This window comes from Haliotis asinina, chromosome 1 (assembly GCF_037392515.1).
Source record: "Haliotis asinina isolate JCU_RB_2024 chromosome 1, JCU_Hal_asi_v2, whole genome shotgun sequence".
Taxonomy (NCBI): Eukaryota; Metazoa; Mollusca; class Gastropoda; order Lepetellida; family Haliotidae; genus Haliotis; species Haliotis asinina.
This window is the reverse complement of record NC_090280.1, coordinates 33,260,254-33,281,248: the sequence shown is the minus strand read 5'-3', so window position 1 is coordinate 33,281,248 and position 20,995 is coordinate 33,260,254. Positions and strand designations below refer to the sequence as shown.

Sequence of the window (20,995 nt, the reverse complement as noted above, 5' to 3'; positions counted from 1 at the left end):
AACTGACGAATCTGATACCTTGGTATCACGATCTAAAAAAAAACATGCAAATGCGCTCGCCCACAAGTAATATATACATAATCCCAACATCACTCTGATGTCTACATGGTCATTATGAATGATTGTATTCCCCAGTCATGAAAACAGTGGGAAATCATTGTCTTCAGAACATTAGGGTCATTTCATTCATTCCAACGTTGAACAGTGGACGAACTGACGCCCTACATAGAGTATTATTAGAATGTTATGATAACATGGACATATGATAACCGTCGTGTGTTTCCATGATAACATGGCAGTCCCCGGTAGCATGATCACACATATAGCGAATCTTCTTTACACAAAATATACATGCGCACCGTCAGTGGTAATTATCACAAAGTCGCAAAGAGCAATATTCACATCCAACATCTCTCAGTTAGAAGAATAAAAATAAGGACAGTATAATTATCTAAACGCGTCCACAACAAACAAAACGTTGTCTGATGGAATTGAGTGGTCAGCCTCTGGATCTTTTTTGCTGGATTTCGTTGCACCTCAGCTACGTGGTGTCTGTCACAAACTTGTGTGGTCCTATATGGATAACTTGTCGACAACACTCTTATAGCTGGAGCATCACCGAGTGCAACGTTAAAACAGATATGCAATAACAGAAAACATTCCTATAGCAATGGCATCTTATTTTCTGTGTGCTTGCCACGATTTATATGTGTTTTTTATGTGAACATTTGGAATGCATGCAAGACACTTCATATATAACGCATAACTTTATAGCTCCAATTCTTACCCTTCTAGTTCAACTTTATGCAAACGGCAAAGCCATTTGTATCAGAGATGACGATAATTGCTTTACATTTTATTGGTTCTTGAAATTACTGGGCACTGAGTAAACCGTTAGCGGGATGTGATGTACTTATGTGATTTACTCAATTACGTCGCCTTGATTTACTTCTCTTTCTTCCTTTCCTTTTCTTCTTTTGTTTTTTATTCTTTTTTCCACCCTTCTTCTTTCGGCTCTTTTTTGCCCTTCCGCACCTCTTAAAAACCCGCTCTGCACATATCCCTGCCTCGGTCTCATCCTTCATGTTCTTCAAACAATTGCCGAAAGATTCAACCACTTTCAGCATGCTTCTGGCATCCGTGGGTTCAACATCAGTGAAGTCAAGCGTGATGTTGTAGCCGGTGGGCATGATGTCTGACCAGTTCAGATGTTCCTTGTAAATCTGAGCCATTGTAGTTCTCATCCCTGTGTTAGACGAGCAGGATTGATACAATTTGTTAGCTTTCATTTGGGTTTCGTCATATATGTCTCTCAGTACCCTAAAGTACTGTGTCATGTAGGAAATGACAGCAAAATGCTTTTTGTCCTCTGGTACCTGAAGGAAAAAAGGGAAACTTAGGGAATGACGCGAAGGTGTACATCATCAAACTGTTTCTTACTTTGTGTATTTATGTATGTTACGGTCAGATTGTGGAATCAGTCATTTCGTGAAATATCAGCCAGGAAGAAGGTCAGTCATTTAGTGCAACAGCAATCAATACACCTCAGTCATTTCCTGAAATTTCATTTAATAAGTTGTGGCAACGATTGCTGTACTTCATCTTGGCTTTGAAGCATTTACATCTGTTTGTTTGACACTTGCTGTGACCAGACGAGCCACACCCCACAAATCCAGGTCCAACACACACACACACACACACACACACACACACACACACACACACACACACACACGCACACGCACACGCACACGCACACGCACACGCACACATACACATGTAATGAAAATATCTAATGGAATTTCATGAAATGCCTGAAGTACATCGTATATTGACTGGCTAACCCTCTTAGTCATTTCAATGACTGATCTCACAATGTGACTGTAACATATTCTGAGGGAAAAAATAAGGTGTCACATGCATGCACAGGTTTTCCTTTACTTTTTTTCTTCTCAAGCTGTGTATCGAAAACAGAGTATATGCACGATCCTTGGGTACCGGAATCCGAGGGGAATGGATTCTTGGTTTGTCAAGATATGGTATTCTATTATTCCAGTTTCCACAAGTAGCCACGGATGTTGAGAACATCGTACATAGACGAGCACAGTTTGTTTCAGCCCAGTCATGCACTTGAATATTATTGATTTCGCTTTTACGAGACGTGGTATACCCCGTACCTCTTTCGTTTTTATTCAACGCCGAAAAAGGACGAGTTATTATTGTATACACCCGATTTATGACAATAACTTACATTCTTGATGAGGTGCTTCTCGCGTTTACATCCAGTGTTCCATGCTTGTCTTCCAGGCCATTGTGTCGGCATCTGAAACAACATTCCAATTGTCTCTGTTGACGATGTTATTTGCAGTGAGTGTGTGAGTTTTAACGGAGTCATTTAACACTAAATACACTACGTATACTAAACATGGTGCCAGAGGATATACATGTATATGTGGTGAAAGACAATTTATCGGAAGTGAACGTTATGAGAAAAGTTGGACTTCTTGTCAGAAATTTGAGGTAGCAATCTGACGGGCAAAAGAAACGTTCCCCTGGTATAATTTGCCAGTTTTAAAAAAACAAGAACAAAGTGAAATATGAAAGTTGTAATTAGTTAAGCAATGACACTGACACATGTTCAGTGCAAAAATAATCAGCATTAGCAGAAACTTTGACTATTTTGATCGACATGGGGTCTAACTCTTGTCGCCCACTGCACCCGCAGATGACGATGTCTGTCAGTCAGCAGGGTTCCTCGGTACGGTCGGTAAGCCCTGATACCATGGGCACGTAGTGTTCTTGTCACTGTCCGTCGACTGACTGGGTGACCGAGAGCCGTTGTCGCCGATGACGTCACCGTCAGGAAGCGGTTTCTCAGGTGCAATAGCCTCAGATGGTGATCTTCCTGCGCAGTTGTCACCCTTGGTCTGCCTGTCCTGAGTCTGTCTGAGGTCTGGCCAGTCTGTTGATAACGCGGACAAAGTTTCCTGACGGTAACGACAGTACAGTGGCACGTTCTTGCAACGTCTCCCGTAGTGGCGCCTATCTGCAGCATTCCAATAACCCCTTTTCGCACTTCTGGAGTTAACCTTGGTATTGTTAAGTGTCTTTTGAAGTGCGATCTGCTCGGCACTGTTGGTGGTTTTATACCGTACATACACGTGCCCTGTACCCTTACATGCACAAGACGTGCATTTTGTTGTTTTTCGTCCAAAGTGGTAACAGTTCCGTTTGAGCGCTGTTGTTTGTGGTAATCAAACTCATGTTTGAGGTAATGACGATGGAACAATTTACATTTGATACTGATTTTATATGTTGAAATTACGATACATTTTGCAACAGAGAGTTTCTTTTGCCCGTCAGTATATACACGGGCAAGATTAAGCACATCAAGAACGACAAATTGTCCCATGCGTCTCCACGGTCTTTTTCTCAATGAATATGAACTAGATTTTTTGCCTGATTTTGTCGTGTAGTTTTCCCTTTATAAATCGTAAACCCCACGAATCAGTGAACCAATAGAATATCTGTTCCATTTCCGCAATTATTTCTCTCACAGTATTGTATGAGCAGTTTGTGAGCAAATATTTATTTGTTTAACGCTTCCTTGTTTTTATTGTTTGGTATTTGAGAGTGAGAAGGGTTTCACTCGTTGAACAGCTCGTGAATCACATCGTGGTATTTTAGGCTCAAGAAACCTAAAGAAAGTAGAAGGATGTTGGCGATATTTACTGACACCACAATACCTGAGCAGATACAACACGCCGATGATTAAAGCCAGATTAGAAAAACGGATAAAAGCACCATCCCAGGTTAAAGCATGAACGACTTGTTTGTTCGTTCGTTGTTGTTATAACGCAGCACTCAATACTGGTACTATTCCAGATATATAACGAAGGTCTGTAAATAATCAATTATGGACCAGACAATTCAGTGATCAGCATCATGAGCATCGATCTACGATACAGTGACACGAGTCAACCAAGTCAGCGAGTCACCCGATCCCGTTACTCGCTTCTAGTGAGACGGATCTTCATGGATCAAAGCACGTTTGACAATGATCGTTTAACCACATGTGTACATACCTTCTTGTATATAGCTCCAGCGGACTTAGCAATGTTTTGTCCTCTGTTACAGATGCCGCAAGAAGTTTCAATCTTCCCTAACACACATCCGATCTCTAGTAATAGAAATATCAACAATTAACACATATTTCAATGTAATGTACCACTTTAAAAACATATAACGTATAAGAAAAATACCCAAACCAGAATGACTTTGATTTTGACAAATTCACGAAAAATGATACAGGAAAACAAATAGACGGCAACGCAGTAAGGAACTAACCGTTTTTAGAATGGATGGTTGAACAAACTGATTACCATAATTAATTATGACTGTAAACCTACCACTTTTATCATCTATACTCAGTGAAAACAGAGAAAAGAAGACATTCCTACTTGAGTGTGTCTTAACCGTCTGATTCTGGGTGGGCAGGAGAGGATAGTATAGACTTGTGGTTACAGCGTTAACTGGTCACCCCGAAGACCCGGGTTCGATTCCCCACAGTGGTAGAATGTGTGAAGCCGTTTATAGTGTCCCCCGCCGTGATATTGCTGGGATATTGCTAAGCGGCGTAAAATCAAACTCACTCACTCACCCATAGTCGAGGACACATTGTCCTAGTAATCTTGAACCCTGTATTTTGTTTGGAGGCAGACTTTGGGTTTTCTTCTGTTTTAGACGTGGCTTCATCTCACGAAACGTCTTATCAACAAGCGTATTTAAAATGGGGAACCCACGGTAACTGTGTAGGTTATATGGCTGACTTTGTATACTGGCGTTTAAGCGCCTGATTCCGAGGATATGGGTTTAAATCCCGGGTGGGACCAAATAATAGTACTAGAATTTGTTCGGTAGTGGGAAATTGTAATCCCAAATATAACACGTAACTACTGGGTCTACTATCAACTTATTTTCTGTCTCGAACTGATCGTAACTCGACGTATATTCCACTATCGTTTTATCGTTGATTCATTGTGGCTATGCAAAACTATCACAACAATAAAAATGACAACGCATATTGACCCACCTATCAACACAGCAGCCAGCAACCAGAATTTCAAAATGTACACCATCGTCTACGAAGAAATAAACACTCGTCTCATTGCCAAGTCAACTTGTGTGCTCATATTTATAATGCAAGAAAGGACTTTCCTGGAAACACTTTTCATTTAGGTTTGGAATATTTTGGTCAACAAGATCATCAAAGATGCGACGAAAACGCCACAACAAGAGGAAAGGGGTCTGAGATCGAATCTTCAATCACTGCCGGTTTCGGGTAATTAGCGGGCTGCTGAAAACACCCATGACGATACTTGACAGAGTCGTCATCCCGTGTCCACATCCTGTCAGTCTAGTCATTGTTTGTGCAAACAGACGCATTAAAACTGTTGTCCACGTTGGAGAAAACGAAACAACGTTTTGAATTGACGTCTTTTCAGATTTGAAAATGTGAAACAGAATTCCATACAGGTCTTCCAAATGCTATCAGGAAGTTAGTTCATATAATGCGAAACAATAGTGGTTAATTCTTCACTTTGGACAAATTGTTACATGTATATGTTAGATGTGAAAGATTTCCATACACTATGTTGATCCTGCTGTACAGCAAGAATGTGTGTGTCTAAGATGTTTCATAGTATCATGCAAAACAACTTTTAAATACGGTATATTGCATTTCATTTTCTTAATGCATGACAAGACTATCTACACTCACTCACGCACTCTTGCCTTAGGGGCAGTGGGTAGCCTAGTAGTTAAATCGTTAGACCTGGGTTCGATTCTCCACATGGGTACAATGCGTGAAGCCCATTTCTGGTGTCCCCAGTTATGATATAGCAGGGATAATCCCAAAAGCGGCATAAAACTGAACTCATTCACTCTTGTAGAACTGTTTGATCGAGTCTGTTGCCATTGGCCGCAGCTCTGTAAATCCCCAGCTCCAATATTCATCGTAGGAAAATCACTAATTCCGTATTCATTTCGCATTTAAAACTTAATTGGGAAGATGTTGAAATTCATCACTAGAATTTTGTCAAGTGAGTCAATATTTGCAGAGATTTATATTACTGAAGGTACGAGGCGTATTATGGTAGGTACACCAGATTCGCCATGATTTACAATCCGCTGAAACTGTTATCTGCCGATCAAAGTTCATTGACACTGTCTTAAAGGATTAACGTTTAAGGGATTATGATGAATAGAAAGAAGCAGGAAAAAGAGATTGGAAACACGGGTTACAGAAAGGATATGTTCCTGTTTGTGCGAGAAATTACAGAGCATGGAATTTCGTAAATATGTAAAACAAAAAAAAAAATGAAAAAAAATTGTTTAGTTACTCAAGTTGTGTTTGCGTTTTTGTTTTTGTTGCATTTTTTTTTTATTTCTGTCTGTTGAATTTATTTTAGTTATTTTTCTTTGTTCCGGGGAGGTTGCTAATTTATTGTCTTCAACAAAAGAGAGGGATGAGAGAGAGAGAGAGAGAGAGAGGGAGAGAGAGAGAGAGAGAGAGAGAGAGAGAGAAAGAAAGAAAGAGAGAGAGAGAGAGAGAGAGAGAGAGAGAGAGAGAGAGAGAGAGAGAGAGAGAGAGAGAGAGAGTATGATTAATTTTAAAACCAGAACGTCGATCTCTGTAACAAACGGAAACTGCGGGTTAACACTAACAAACATGTTATGTGCATTCGTTGTGAAACCGTCACACCTGATAAAATTGATCGATCGCCATGTTTCATTCGGTATAAACCTACCTAAAGTTATTTATTACCTTTCATAATGCTGTTGTGGTTTTCGGTGAAATTTAAATGTAAGTTGTCGGTATCGGTATAGCTACTTTCCCAAATGTCATAAAATTGTGTGACGGATATATATTTTCTAAGCTTTATCAGACAAATGCAGAATCTGCTCCACACCCACTGCCGACATACTGTGAATGAGTGCTTGAACACATATAGTCACATTATTCGTCGTAACTTTAAAAGTTGAAAAAAAAAATTGATTTATTAAAACCTCTCGATGAAGGCCAGCAGTAAAACCAACTAGAATATTACAGTATCAAGAATACGAATTAGCATCTCTCTCTAAAATGGGATTTAAAACCAGCAACACACTGTCGCAAAACATATTAATCAAAATTTGACTACCAGTTGAATCTCCTTTAGTTATTCAATGATAAAATGGCCATTGACATTCTAAAAACAATATCCTTCAATGATTTGACATTGAAATATTTATAACTTGTAATTGGAAAAAAATCAATGTTATTGTGAGGTGAATGTCGAATTTGATGTAGTAAGTTTTCTTCATGGATGTCTCAATATGTCTTTTAAGATTTTGTTTGTTGGTTTGGTGTTTTGACGCCGCACTCAGAAATATTATTCTTGAATGGCGCCTGTCTGTGAATTCTGGAGTTTGGACTAGACGAACTGATGGTTAACATCAGTCATCATGGACACTGACCTACGTCACTGGGATACAATGACATGTGTCAGTCAAGTCAGCTAGCCTGACCACCCAATACCGTTAGTCGCCTCTTACGACAAGCAAGCTCTTATAAATGCTAGCACCATAATGAAGTCGACCACAGTGATACTGATAAGAGCAGGCGTACACCATAAAGGACGGAATCCCATCACATCCTCAATTCTAGTTGGGTCAGTATGTATACCAAGAGTCACGTTAGGCTGCGAACTGTGGACCGGTTTCACTAAAGGTGAATCTATTACACTAGAGCGAGCACAACGCTTTTGCCTAAAGCTGTACCAATGACCTCCAAGGACAACCAGGACAGACATCTGCAACTCGCTCCTCGGATGGTCATTAATAGCATCTCAAATTGATACCATAAAACTGTTCATCCTCGGTTCTCGTAGCAACAGTAAAAACATCTTTTGTCCTATAAACTGTTTGTATCGCACCTGTTTGCATACGGATTGCCCCAACAAGCAACAACTTGGTTTTATTCCAGATGTCGTCAACATTCTGCAAAAGCATCACCTTTTACAGTCATCCATTCCGGTGTGTTCATGAAGCAATCGTCATGGAAGAAGATTGTCAAGAAACGGCTTTAGACCATTAAGTCTCAGACTGGTATGGGCGCCTCAGAACTGAACCAGACTTGAAGCATTTGGGCCAAATCCATCTCTCCCCAACTCCACACCCTGCCTGGCTATTAGCTAGTTAACGTCCTGAACTGAAGGATGAGTGCCAGGTTACGGTGCAGTTCTGTGCCCTCTGGAGATCAACCAGATTTGTCCAAGGTCAGTGTGACCTATGTGGCGACGTGTATGAGGATCTTCTGGTACATGCCATATGTACCTTTGAGGTCAAAGCAGAAAGGCCCTCTGTGGTGCGGCCTCATCAACGTGTCGAGTGTCAGTCTACATATGGCAAGGCAGATCTAGATCTAGTTTGTTGTCTGCTTTCTTGCCGAACCCATGTGACCCTGGCAGATGTACACAGAGACTGTTGTGAAAGGACTACTCTCCCTCTGTGCATAACTCTGGTTATCAATTTCAATGAAACCTAAACGCTAATTTATCCAATTTTTGCATTCCCATGTACTCTCCGATGGAGGAATAAAAGTGTAAAAACTATATATTTTATGACCTCGTGATTGTCTCAAAGATGGTGAGTTAGTGGTAGGCGGGATGCTGGCATGTTACTGAGGTCATGTGCGAGAGATGTTGGTTGCTATCCAGCGACTAGCGGCCAAATGGTTAGAAAACACCAGCAACTAATGACGGCAAGGACTGTCAGCGTTCAGGAGGACTATGAGCCGTCCATGGCAGGATACAACTGTAACAAAGTAAGCCGACCCTGAGCAGTGGTCATGCGGTCAGGCGGCCGGTGGTCAAGTTCAGGAGGCCATTAACAACTTGCTATCGGTTTTGATTACCACCATTCATCGACAGTGATGGACAGGATGGCACTAGCTGATATGTAACTCCAAATAACAACTTGTTATCGCATGTTGATTACCATCAATCGTCAACGGTGATAGACAGAATGACACTAGTCCTTTTACTGACCACTGGCTGATACGTGATCCGGATTCTGGGGAATAGGTATGAAAGTATAAATGCTGATGGACAGAGCAGAACTGAGTTTCTCGGCAGTCAGACTAGTATATGGCCACGATATACCGGGGGCTCGTGTGGACTGTCTAGTATTGTAGAAAAGAAAAGGAGTCCTGTATAGTAATAAATAAATTGTTCCTACTCAAGAAATCGCTCTGAGAGTTCTGTCATTGCTTAGGAAAAAACCCCCGGAAGAACCTGCCTTACCGAAGTTGTGTGTAGTGTTACACGAACCTGCTCAGATCACATGAGTTTGTGACAATGGACAACAACAGACAATCCCAGACAGGGTTGTTGTATCACGTTCCGATGACCATCCTGTAAGCACAAGGCCAGTGTTCATGAACGAGATTGCAAGGTCACATTGGTCAGTGTGCCGTCGGCGACTCCTTATGTCAAGAGGCGGCAGATAAATTGGCCCAACAGGACTCCAGATCTACCATCAAGCAGGATAGAAAAGAATATCGGCCTTCCAGATATAATAGAACAAATTGTTCTTAGCCAAGATGGAGATGAAGATTTATATGAAATCTGTTTTAATTGTATGAATAATCGAATCAGAAATGATCGTATCGAGAGTCCAGTATCGAAAATCGAATCGAGGTCTGGGTGAATTGTTGCATGCCTAGAAGTCATACTTACCATGAGACAGCATGTTTTTCTTCGGTCTAATGTCAAGCATTATTCAAGCTTCAGTCAACAAACGCGATTTAAGGGATTTTTTTACACTTAAGTCGAACGATCTGTTTGATTGGCATTTTAGAAGTTGATTGGTAATACTTGGGGAAAAGTATAATACTTTATGGAAATAACTTTATTTAATAAAGGAAAGAAAGAAAGAAGTTGTTATCCCTTAAGTATTGAACTTTCCGACTTGAGTAGAAATGCACAAAATGAAGTTTTGTTATAGTGAGTGAGTGAGGTTAGTTTCATACAATATTCAGGGCCATAGGTAACCCGGGGCTGCCGCCTTAGAATATTTTTACAGACTATTTTTTGTGAGTCAAATTATTGATATGACACTCTTGTTCCCATGTTGGGGATCGAACATGGGTCTTCAATTTATCAGGGATTGGGAAAGAGAACTTTGACAATGGGCCATTTTCATGATCATTTGCCATTTTTTTAAAAAAATATAGAATGGGCCACTGCCCTTGTATCAATAGTAAACTTCCAGATTTTAATGGGCCATTTTTTATTCCGGTGTGCAAAATGGCCCATGGCCCTGCCTTTCCCAATGCCTGATTGATTGAGCATATCGATGCTCTTGAAAACTGTTGATCTCTGGATAGTCTTGTCCAGATTCCATTAGTTGCAGTCCCCCACCATATAGTTGGACCATTAAGCAGTTGGACCATTAAGCAGTTGGACCATTAAGCAGCTGGATCATTAAGCAGTTGGACCATTAAGGAGTGGCTAAACAACAACCAAACCGCAGCTCCTTCAGACATGTCTGATGACCAGATAATCTGGGTGCCATTCCAGATCAGAACAATCGCCATGTTGATTCTGGAACTTCATCCATAACTGTCTCAGCTATTGTCATCTTGGGTCCTTATCCAACATCATGAAGTGATGAAGGTATGAATCAAAAACATGACACCAACAACTCTTTGAACCATATTTAATGGCCAAGTAAAACACACCTATAACATAAAACTAAAGATGTAATATGGAGTCAACCTTCATGTGACCTTTCCTCCCTGACCACTAGCACTAGTCTGAGATAATCATCAGTACAAATGGCTGCCCTCTTGAAATATCTGTGCCTTCAGGGCAAACTAAGTCCCTGTTTACAAAGAGACAGCAGACATATGAAAAAACATGAACAATAGGACACCATCAAATGCATATTAGACAAAGCCAGCGACAAACTCTTTCTTTCCTATTCATGATTCACTAGAAACATTTAGCCATTCCTTGTTGGAGTCGCCAGCTTGTGTAATTGGGGTGGGATGGTGTTTGTGTAAGTGGGTAGGAGAGTGAGTGTATGAGTGAGAAGGTGGGTCAGGCTTGTGAGGAGTCTGGGTATGTAGTTGAATGAATGAGTCAGTCTTGGTTGTGTGAGTTTGTAGGAGGACGAGTGAGTGAGTTGGTGGGAGGGCTGGCCTGTGAGGGGAGTGAGTGAGTGAGTGAGTGAGTGAGTGAGTTGTAGAGTACATGGGTGAGTATATGAGTGAGTCAGTGAGTGAGTGGGCTGGCCTGTCTGGAGAGTGAATGAGTTGTTGAGTACGTGTGTGGGTGGGTGGGGTGGGTGATTGAGTTGCTGGGTGGGCTGACGTGTGTGAGAGAGACAGAGAGAAAGTGGGAGAGTTTGAGAGTATGTGGGTGAGTTGGTGGGTGGGCAGGGGCATGGTGAGTGAGAGTATTGGTGAGTGGGTGAGTATATATATGAGGATATGAGCGACTGTCAGTTATCTGCATGTGACAAACCACAACCACAAACTGGGGTTTGAAATCAAGAGACAAAATCACATTACACCTGGGTTAAAGCAATGACTGCACATTCCTGTCACATACAATGGACGGAACTCAACAAAACAAATTTTTGTACCATATACATCAAAGCTACTAATGCCCCCCAACTATAAGTAAGTTAGAGAATGGTAACAGTTACATGATCGATGAGTATTATGGAATGACAACACATCACAATAGAAATGAAGTATGTGTAATGCTGATTGAAATTCTCATCCCTGCAGATTCTGTCTTGATAATCACAAATGACTATACTGACAATATCAATTTTGGCACAACATTCACAGAATCCACAAAAAACAAAAACAAATGACCTCTCAGTGATGCTAACTAAAATATCACATTAAGACATCAGGGTTTTCCTGGTGAACAAAATGAACATCAAATGTCTTATTCTATACCTCATACCCATTCTACATTGATCTGTCTCATTCAAAACTTCGTGCACAATTCTGACTAATGGTGAATTTTCGTTAGAGATCACAAAAATAATTATATGGTTGGCCAAAAAAGATCATGTTATGATTATGGTAACTGGCACAGGCAAAACAGTGTAATTATTATACACCCCATACATCTGAAAGGAAGAAACAATCCACCAAACGTATTTTGTCACACAAATACCTTCGAATAAAGCTGAAAAAAAGTTTCCTCTAAAATGCTAAAAAACATGTACGTTTCAGAGTGTTGAAAATATATCACTGCTACAAAGGTTCCACAAAAATATCTTAGTGATAAGACCATCATAGTATATGTTAAAGAAAGCAGTTTCTGACTGTATTAACATGAAGACCAGAACAGGATCCATTAAAAGCACACAAGCTCATTCACCACAATACCACATAGAACTTGCTTTGTTTAACTTTAACGTCTAGTTTATGAACTACAGAATTTCTGTCCGATCACTTCAAAGAAACAACAGAACGGACCATTTGGTAGTTCTGGGGGATTATCATGACAAGTTTCTTCATGACTTAAAGCAAGACAACATAACATACATTTGTCCATCAAAATATTTTCAGGCAAACCATAAGAAGAATTATCTGGTTTAATGGCATAACAAAAAATAACTGCTCCCGAATCTCCATTCGTCCAGCATTCCTGAGGTCAATGATTCCTAGGTCTTTGAACATCTTCACAATCAGCATCCTTGATCCAAGCACCCTCCCATGAAGGTTCTGTGGGTGGACCAAGTTGTCCTGTCACACAACACGGGGTGAGGTGGCAACACTGAGAGGTCTCGCCTGATATCTGGTAGTCAAACAGCTGCCTGCGAGCTACTGCTGCTCGGTGAGTGTCATGGCCTGCATCTGTTGTTGTATCACTCCTGAAATGTAGTGATAGCAACATTAAGTGTAGCAACAGCAACATAGTATAGTCAGGTGCTGCAACATAGCATAGCTGGTGCAGCAACAGCAATTTGGCACAGCTGGGTGCCACAACAGCAACTAGCACACTTGGGTGCAGCAACAGCAACATGCATAGTAGGGTGCACCAAATGCAACATGTATATTTGGGTGCAGCAACAGCGACATAGCAATGTAGGGTGCAGCAACAGCAACATGCATAGTTGGGTGCCGCAATACCAACATAGCAAAGTAGTGTGCAGCAACAATAACATAGCAATGTAGGATGCAGACACAGCAATATAGCATAGCTGGGTGCCACAACAGCACCTAACACACATGGGTGCAGCAACAGCAACATGCATAGTTGGGTGCAGCAACAGCAAGATAACAATGTAGGGTGCATCAGCAATATGCATAATAGGTTGCAGCAACAGTAACATGCATATTAGGGTGCAACAACCGCAACATGCATGGTTGGGTGCAACAGCAACATAGCAAGGTCGGGTGCAGCAACAGCAACATGCATAGTTAAGTGCAGCAACAGCAACATGCATAGTTGAGTGCAGCAACAGCAACATGCATGGTAGGTTGCAGCAACAACATGCATAGTTGGGTGCAGCAACAGCAAGATAACAATGTAGGGTGCATCAGCAATATGCATAATAGGTTGCAGCAACAGTAACATGTATATTAGGGTGCAACAACCGCAACATGCATGGTTGGGTGCAACAGCAACATAGCAAGGTCGGGTGCAGCAACAGCAACATGCATAGTTAAGTGCAGCAACAGCAACATAGCAAGGTCAGGTGCATCAACAGCAAGATAATAATGTAGGGTGCAACAGTAATATGCATAATAGGTTGCAGCAACAGCAACATGAATAGTTGGGTGCAGCAACAGCAACATGCATAGTTGAGTGCAGCAACAGCAACATGCATGGTAGGTTGCAGCAACAACATGCATAGTTGGGTGCAACAACATGCATAGAAGGGTGCAGCAACAGCAACATAGCATGCAGCAACAGTTACAGAGAGAGCAACAACATGGTACAATATTGAGGACTGCATAAATAGCAATAACTATAAAATGTAGTGACATATAATATAGACCAGCAAACAACAGCACATAGGGGTAGCACCAGAGAGGGGCTCTGCACATTGTACCCATGTCAAGAAACGAAGCTTGGTCTCCTGAGTGATGGTCATATGAGCAATTTATGGCATGTATTTTGTATGGTTACATCTCTCTGTCTATCAGTTGATTGTTGTCTTACCTGGTGAAGTATTGCCTCTATCTACTGTGGGAGCATAACCTCTGCCAACTGGAGCATAGCCTCTGCCGACTGGGGGAGCATAGCCTCTGCCAACCGGGGCATAGCCTCTGCCAACAGGAGGTTGGGTAACACCTTGGCCTGGCACTCTTATGCCACGACCTTGACCTAAAATGTAAAAAAGGTAATGAAAAGCTACTCCGTTTAAGAAATGTCATGCTAATGCTCATGTTGTTGGCAAATGTGAGTGGAAAGTTTTCCATCATCGTTTTTTAGGTTTAATGATTATGTTGACTTTTGTTATACTGAAGTTGAAAATCATAAGTTTGCTTTGATACTGAGAGTGAGTGACTGTTAATGCTGCAGTTGGAGCAGAGAATGTTGATGGGCTGTTGCTCAACATCACTGCAATTTTGATGAGCTTCTGTCTTCAATCTTGTCTGGACCAGACAATCCAGTGATCAACAGTATGAGAATCGATCCATGGAATTCTGATGCAATCAGAAGGTTCAGCCAAGTCTGTGACCATTCCATCTCGTTACTAATTTTTTTCAACAACCATGGGTTGTTGGAGACCAATTCACACATAGATCCTCATAGGTAAAAAAATGTGTTCGAGAGGGATATGCATGTTAAACGCTGGCATGGTACCTGACTTAGCTAGTACCATAAACACTCGGCATTATTCCAGTCTAGAACTTACAACCATGCTCATATCTGTGCACGCTATAATATTGTTTGCTTGTTGTTTAACGCTGCACTCAGCAATAGTTCAGCTATACCGTGGTTGTCTTTTAATGACTGAGTCTGGAACAAGCAATCCACTGATCGACTCATGAAGGTACCGGGGTAGAATAGACCTTCAGCAACCCATGCCTGTCATAAAAGGCGACTATGCTTGTTGTAAGAGAGGACTAACTGGGTCGGGTGGTCAGGCTTGCTAACTTGGTTGACACATGTCATCGGTTCCCAATTGCACAGATCGATATTCATGCTGTTGACCACTGGATTGTCTGTTCCAGACTTGATTATTTACAGACCGCCGCCATATAGCAGGAATGTTGTTGAGTGCGGTGTAAAACTGAACTCACTCAAGCACTCAGTCAATCCACTGATCAATATCAAGATAATAATAATAACAATTATTCAAAGGGTGTTTGACAAACCTCGTGTCATCTTATTGAGTTCTCTCATTGGTTATTATCTCACTGGTTCTCCAATGAGATAATTTACAGCGAGCAGAAGGAGGCGAGAAAGGGATGTTTGGGGTGCAAGGATAAACTTCTTGTAGAGAAAACGATTTTGGAAAAGGGTAAAACGTACCACTGCAACCTCTCCATGTGCTGGATAGACTACAAAAAGGCATATGACTCTGTCCCACACGAATGGACTCTGAAGTGTCTTCAGTATGTTGACCCCCTGAGCGACTACTTCATTTACTCAAGTCTTTAATGAGTTGCTGGTCGACTCAACTCAACTCGCAAGGGCAGGTGCAGATCTTTTCCAACCAGAAGGAGAATATTTCAGGGGTGCTCCTTCAGTCCTTTGCTTTTTTGTCTGTCTTTAAATCCTTTGAGTTTTCTGCTCAATAGGGAGGAGGGTTACTGTCAGGCACCTCCACAGCACAGATCCCCAACACCTCTTACTCATCTCCTCTACGTGGATGACACCGAGCTCCTTGCCAAAGGAGAGACCAATTTGAAACAACAGGTTCTCCTTGTCGAGTCCTTCTCTAATGATATTGGTATGACTTTTGGGCTTGACAAATGTAATACTCTTCGTTTGAAATGTGGCAAGGTAACTAATGATGGATCGGTCAAGTTACAAGGGGGAGGAGTTACTGAGCATCTTGTGGAAGATCAGGCCTACACCTATCTTGGAATGCAAGTTTGAGACAAGCTCCAGAATGCCCAGATTCAGGATAAACTTTGGGCCGAGTATAAATCTTGTTTAAAGAAACTGGAAACAAAATCAAAGCCACCAAGACTTTTGCTGTGGGTTCGACTAGGTAGTGTTTCCTGGGAGAAGTCCCATTCGCTGTCTGGGCTGCATGTAGAGGGGGCGATGGCCCTGAGCTGATGATGAGCTTTACCAGTCTGACTGTGCCAGGATCACTCAAACCCTCTCTATTGCATTTCAATTCTAATCTTTAAAACATAATAATCATAATAATAATAATAATAGTTCATTTATATTGCGCATGACTCCATGAATATTTCATGCTCTAAGCGCACAGACCAAGGGTTCACTGACTCATCACAGAATGTTTGAGTCTGGATTTAAACAGAGAGAACATGTCACAGTCTTTAATGTATGTTGGTAACTGATTCCACTCAATCACAGCTGCAAATGAAAAGGATCTCTGTCCATAAGAAACTGTTTTAGTAACTGGGATAGTCAGCATATTTCTGGGCTCCGATCTCAAAGATCAAGCTGAGATATATGGTACAATACAGTCACGGAGATACGGAGTCACGGAGCATCTCCCGACAGACATTGGTACATGAAGCAATTCTGACTTAGACCTTCACTGGTAAATTTCAAACACGCATGTCATAGCAAGTACAAAAAACCCTACACATATTTTATGGAAGAAGTTCATTTATCAGATGTCTTCTTACCCATCAATCCTGTTGACGGAGGTAGAGACATTCTAGGTGGTTGCACTGGTGTGGACTGGTCAGGATGCACTGGTTGCATGCCTCTTCCTACAGCCTGTTAGTAATATTTCATATACTTGAAATGGTGTCCAAATACCAGCTGACTGCGTGCGCTTATCCGACTTGATAAAATTGGTTGGATATTTTTTCAAATTACATCTTACATAATCATGTCAAGGAAACATGAGACATAATTCTGCTGGTAACATCAGGTCACTGGTAGTCCTGGAGGAGAAGTTATCAGAGTATGACAAAAAATAACGAGTCTAAGCATATTCTCAGTGTCCAATGTTTGTAAAGTTTCCATTTTTTTCTCAAGGGATCATTAGCAAAGACAGTTCCATAGTTTCACCTATGTTAGCAATGTGGTTCATGAGATGAGTCTTCAAAACACATTGGGTTATAATATTTGTAAAATAATTGCAGAAAATGAAAATGATATGTCGTTTGGTACCTCTTGGATATTGGTATTTCCTGAGACAATATTACATAAAATATCTTCAGAATGGTCTTGGATGAATTCCCTTCATAATCAACAGCCAAACATTTGGATTTAGATTCAGACAGTGACTGCTTTCCAAGGACACATCCATTTTGATCTTTCCAATACATGGTGTCCAAATATTCAAACTAGCACAGTTTACAATGCATTGTGAGCTGACACTTGTGTGACCATTCAGTATTCAGACTGAACCCTTGGCTGTCTAACCCAACCCCATGTGCACACACTAGCCTCACTCTAGGGGTACGTACTAGCCCCCTTCCAGGGGCACCTGTGTAACCCAAACCCAGGGTTACCTCACTAAACCCACTCCAGGGCACATACCAGCCCCATTTCAGGGGTACCTGACTACACCCACTCCAGGGGCACCTGTCTAAACCACCCCTTGGACACATACTAGTCCCACCCCAGGGGTACCTGACTTGTCCCACACCAGGGGCACCTACCTATCCTTACTAACCCCATCCAAACTACAACTGCATAGTCCCATCCTAGGAACACCTGCATAGCCCCATCAAAGGAACATCTGCATAGCTCCATCCCAGGAACACCTGCATAGCCCAATCCAAGGAACACCTGCATAGCTGCATCCAAGGAGCGCTTGCACAGCCCAATCCAAGGAACAACTGCATAGCCATATCCAAGGAACACCTGCAAAGCTCCATGCAAGAAAAACTGCATAGCTCCATCAAAGGAACACCTGCACTGCCCCAGTCAAAGACAACATGCCACCACCTATGCACGTGTTTCAACCACTGATTATCTCAGTAACCCAAAATACCTGAAGCACCTGCTCAGTCCCACATGGGGAGCACCAACTCTCACCTGTGGCTGATAGCCTGGCTGTGTGAGAAGGTTGGCGGCAATGTCCTTCATGTCTCCTGCAGCTGATGGAACACCCCGGCCCCGCCCCCTGCCCAGCCCCACCCCTGAGGCCTGCCAAGCTAGAGGTGGTGGTGGAGCACTGCTAGCATCAGGGGGCTGCACTCTTCCTGCAAACTTCTGAGATCCTGGACCTGAAGTGAGAACATCATCTTTTTAACCTGAAATTTCAATCCTGAAATATTCTTTTATTAGAATATGAATCAGCAATGATAAACATTGTGATTAAATTAGAAATTTCCGTTTAAGACAATGTGATTGAGTACTTCAGGCTGTCAGTCTCATGTTAGGGCTAATTTATCGGGCTTAGTCGTAGATGCATCCAGGGTATAGTGGAGATTCATCGGAACGTACACCCTGGAGATATTGCTGTGGGGTAGCCTAGTGGTTAAAGCATTTTCTTGCTGATGGCACCATGGTTGAATTTCCAAGTTGGTACAATGTGTGAAGCCCATGTCTGATATCCCTCACCATGATATTGCAGCAATATTGGTAGAGACAGTGTCACTGTTTTCATACTGCACAGCACTGTTATTCAGATCTTATCAACCTCCACTCCCATCAACTTACCTCCTCCTAGACTAGGCCATTGTGATGCATCCTGGGAGTCAAGGTTGGGGGTAGAGTTGACCCCCGGGACAGAGCCCCACCCTGAGGCAGCTGGAACAGAGATACTCAAAGCATATTTTTAGGAAAAGGTTGAGGCATTTTAAAGTTTGTATTTGTTGAAAGTCATAGGAATCGTAAGATCCAATTTTTTTTAAAAAAATCTTTAATCCTCGCAATGACACGAGGGCCTGAGTTCTGAACTGGGTCATCTCAGCTGCCTGGCATCTTGGGCCATCTCACCTAACTGACATCTTGGGCCAACTCGACTAACTGATATCTTGAGCCAGCTCACCTTCCAGACATCTTGGCTATCTTGGGCCATCTCACCTACCTAGTTTCTTGGACAATCTCACCCAACTGACATCTTGGGCCATCTCATGTTACTGACATCTTGGGTCGTCTCACCTACCTGGCATCTTGGGCCTTCTCACTCGGGTTTTGTAGTCTTCGAGCTCTGCTTCCTCTTCCTCCTCCTCCTCCAGTTGTGGCTGCAGGAGACAGGTGCATAACAGGTCATAACAAAAGACCCTGAATAAGTAAAGTCAGACATGATAATGTCATCTGGATATTATTAACCAATCAAAGTAGCAGACGAAAAGTTAAAAAATGAAAAAACTGATAATATGGTCATCATGGCTTTCCACAATGACTACAGACTGGTAACAGCCCCAGAAGGTAACCCTCAGCAGCACCCACCTGCTGACTGTAGTCTGTTGTGACGCCCCTGCCTACTCCTTGCCTGGACCCTGGCGTCCAGCCCCTGCCCCTTGATTTGGCTCGTGTTGGACGGGCCTGGATGGACATGGCTGAGGGAGGTATGATGATGAAATTGGATGGCTTGTTAGTGCTGCAGGGAAGGTGGTTCTCTGTCAGCTTGAAGTTGTAGATCTGGGACATGGCATCGGAGATGGCATACCTGGAATCCGTGTGGTTGTGTGTTGTGAAGTGAGGTTCACAATGCAATTCAATATACTGTAAACATGTGATTGTGTGTCTGTCCATGCAGTTTTGTGATGGACTGGAGTGAAGTGGAGGGGTTTGGCCTTATTGGTGTGGTGCAGAGCAGTGGAGTGGATTATTAGATTTGGTGTGGAGTTGAGCAGTGCAAAAAAGCATGGAGTGGTTTATTCACTTTGGCATGGAGTAGTGCAGTGGAGTGGAGCGGGACTGAGAATAGTGCAGTGGTGTGGAGCAGAGCAGAGCAGAGCAGAGCAGAGCAGAGCAGAGCAGAGCAGAGCAGAGCAGAGCAGAGCAGAATTGTCTGTTGTGGTGTGACCCAGTGTGTCTTGGAGTGTTATGATGTGTGTGTCTGTGTGGATGGGTCGGCACAAGCTGTGTTAGTTTCTTCTACTGGTCCAGTATATCATCTGACACATTATTCCAGCCCACGGTGATAACACATCAAGTAGTTTTACACTGACACCTCTCTCAAGCAATATATAAAGACTGAGCAGACTAGTTTTTGTTTTAGTAGAGAAATAAATCTCGCACAAAAGCTTCAATAATTCAGATTCCTGACATTGTTAGGTCAAATGCGACATGCTCTGTATATTACCTTCATATTCTCTTTATGTGAGACACATGTGACAAAAAGATAACTGAACGATTGATTCCAAAGTTTCATCTGTTTTTAAAGCTGCTTTGTGCAATATTCATCAATCTGTAAATACTCAAATCTGGATCAGTCAATCAATTGACATCAACCAAGTAAACAAGCACATCAATCTAATTCTTACGTCAACCAAGTGCTGCTTGCCTTAAGACAAACTGTGACCTGTACCTTCACTGAGGATGAGAGTGAGTAAGTACCGTTTTACGATGCTTTTAGGAATGTTCCAACAATATCACAGCGGGGAACACCAGAAATGGGCTTCACACATTGTATCCATGGGGGGAACTAAACCTAGGTCTTTGTTGTGACCAGCAGACGCTTTAACTACAAGGCCACCCAGCCTTGAGGAAGGTCAGAAGAACTTACGCATATCTCTGCACAACAGCCAGGGCACAGTGGTTACACTCCTTCTCTTCATGCCAGTCACACCTGCAACAATTGGTTATACTTTCTTTCAATGATCTGTGCAATAGGGAATCAAAGACATGCGTCAAGC

The 20,995-nt window shown here is 42.1% G+C and overlaps 1 protein-coding gene across 1 annotated transcript in view; it reads right to left on the bottom strand.

The window, feature by feature from the left end:
* Nucleotides 1-10,745: 10,745 nt before the first annotated feature.
* The window catches only part of LOC137290467 (protein maelstrom homolog), a 30,401-nt gene continuing 20,151 nt past the window's right edge, over nt 10,746-20,995 (bottom strand). Inside the window, exons 8-15 of the mRNA XM_067821419.1 lie at nt 20,866-20,928; nt 19,584-19,803; nt 19,297-19,375; nt 18,849-18,938; nt 18,222-18,412; nt 16,856-16,949; nt 14,238-14,402; nt 10,746-12,942 (exon numbers count right to left, since the gene is read on the bottom strand). Coding sequence (XP_067677520.1) covers nt 12,893-12,942; nt 14,238-14,402; nt 16,856-16,949; nt 18,222-18,412; nt 18,849-18,938; nt 19,297-19,375; nt 19,584-19,803; nt 20,866-20,928 — 952 coding nt within the window. The 3' untranslated portion in view covers nt 10,746-12,892. The remainder of the gene's footprint in view (nt 12,943-14,237; nt 14,403-16,855; nt 16,950-18,221; nt 18,413-18,848; nt 18,939-19,296; nt 19,376-19,583; nt 19,804-20,865; nt 20,929-20,995) is intronic.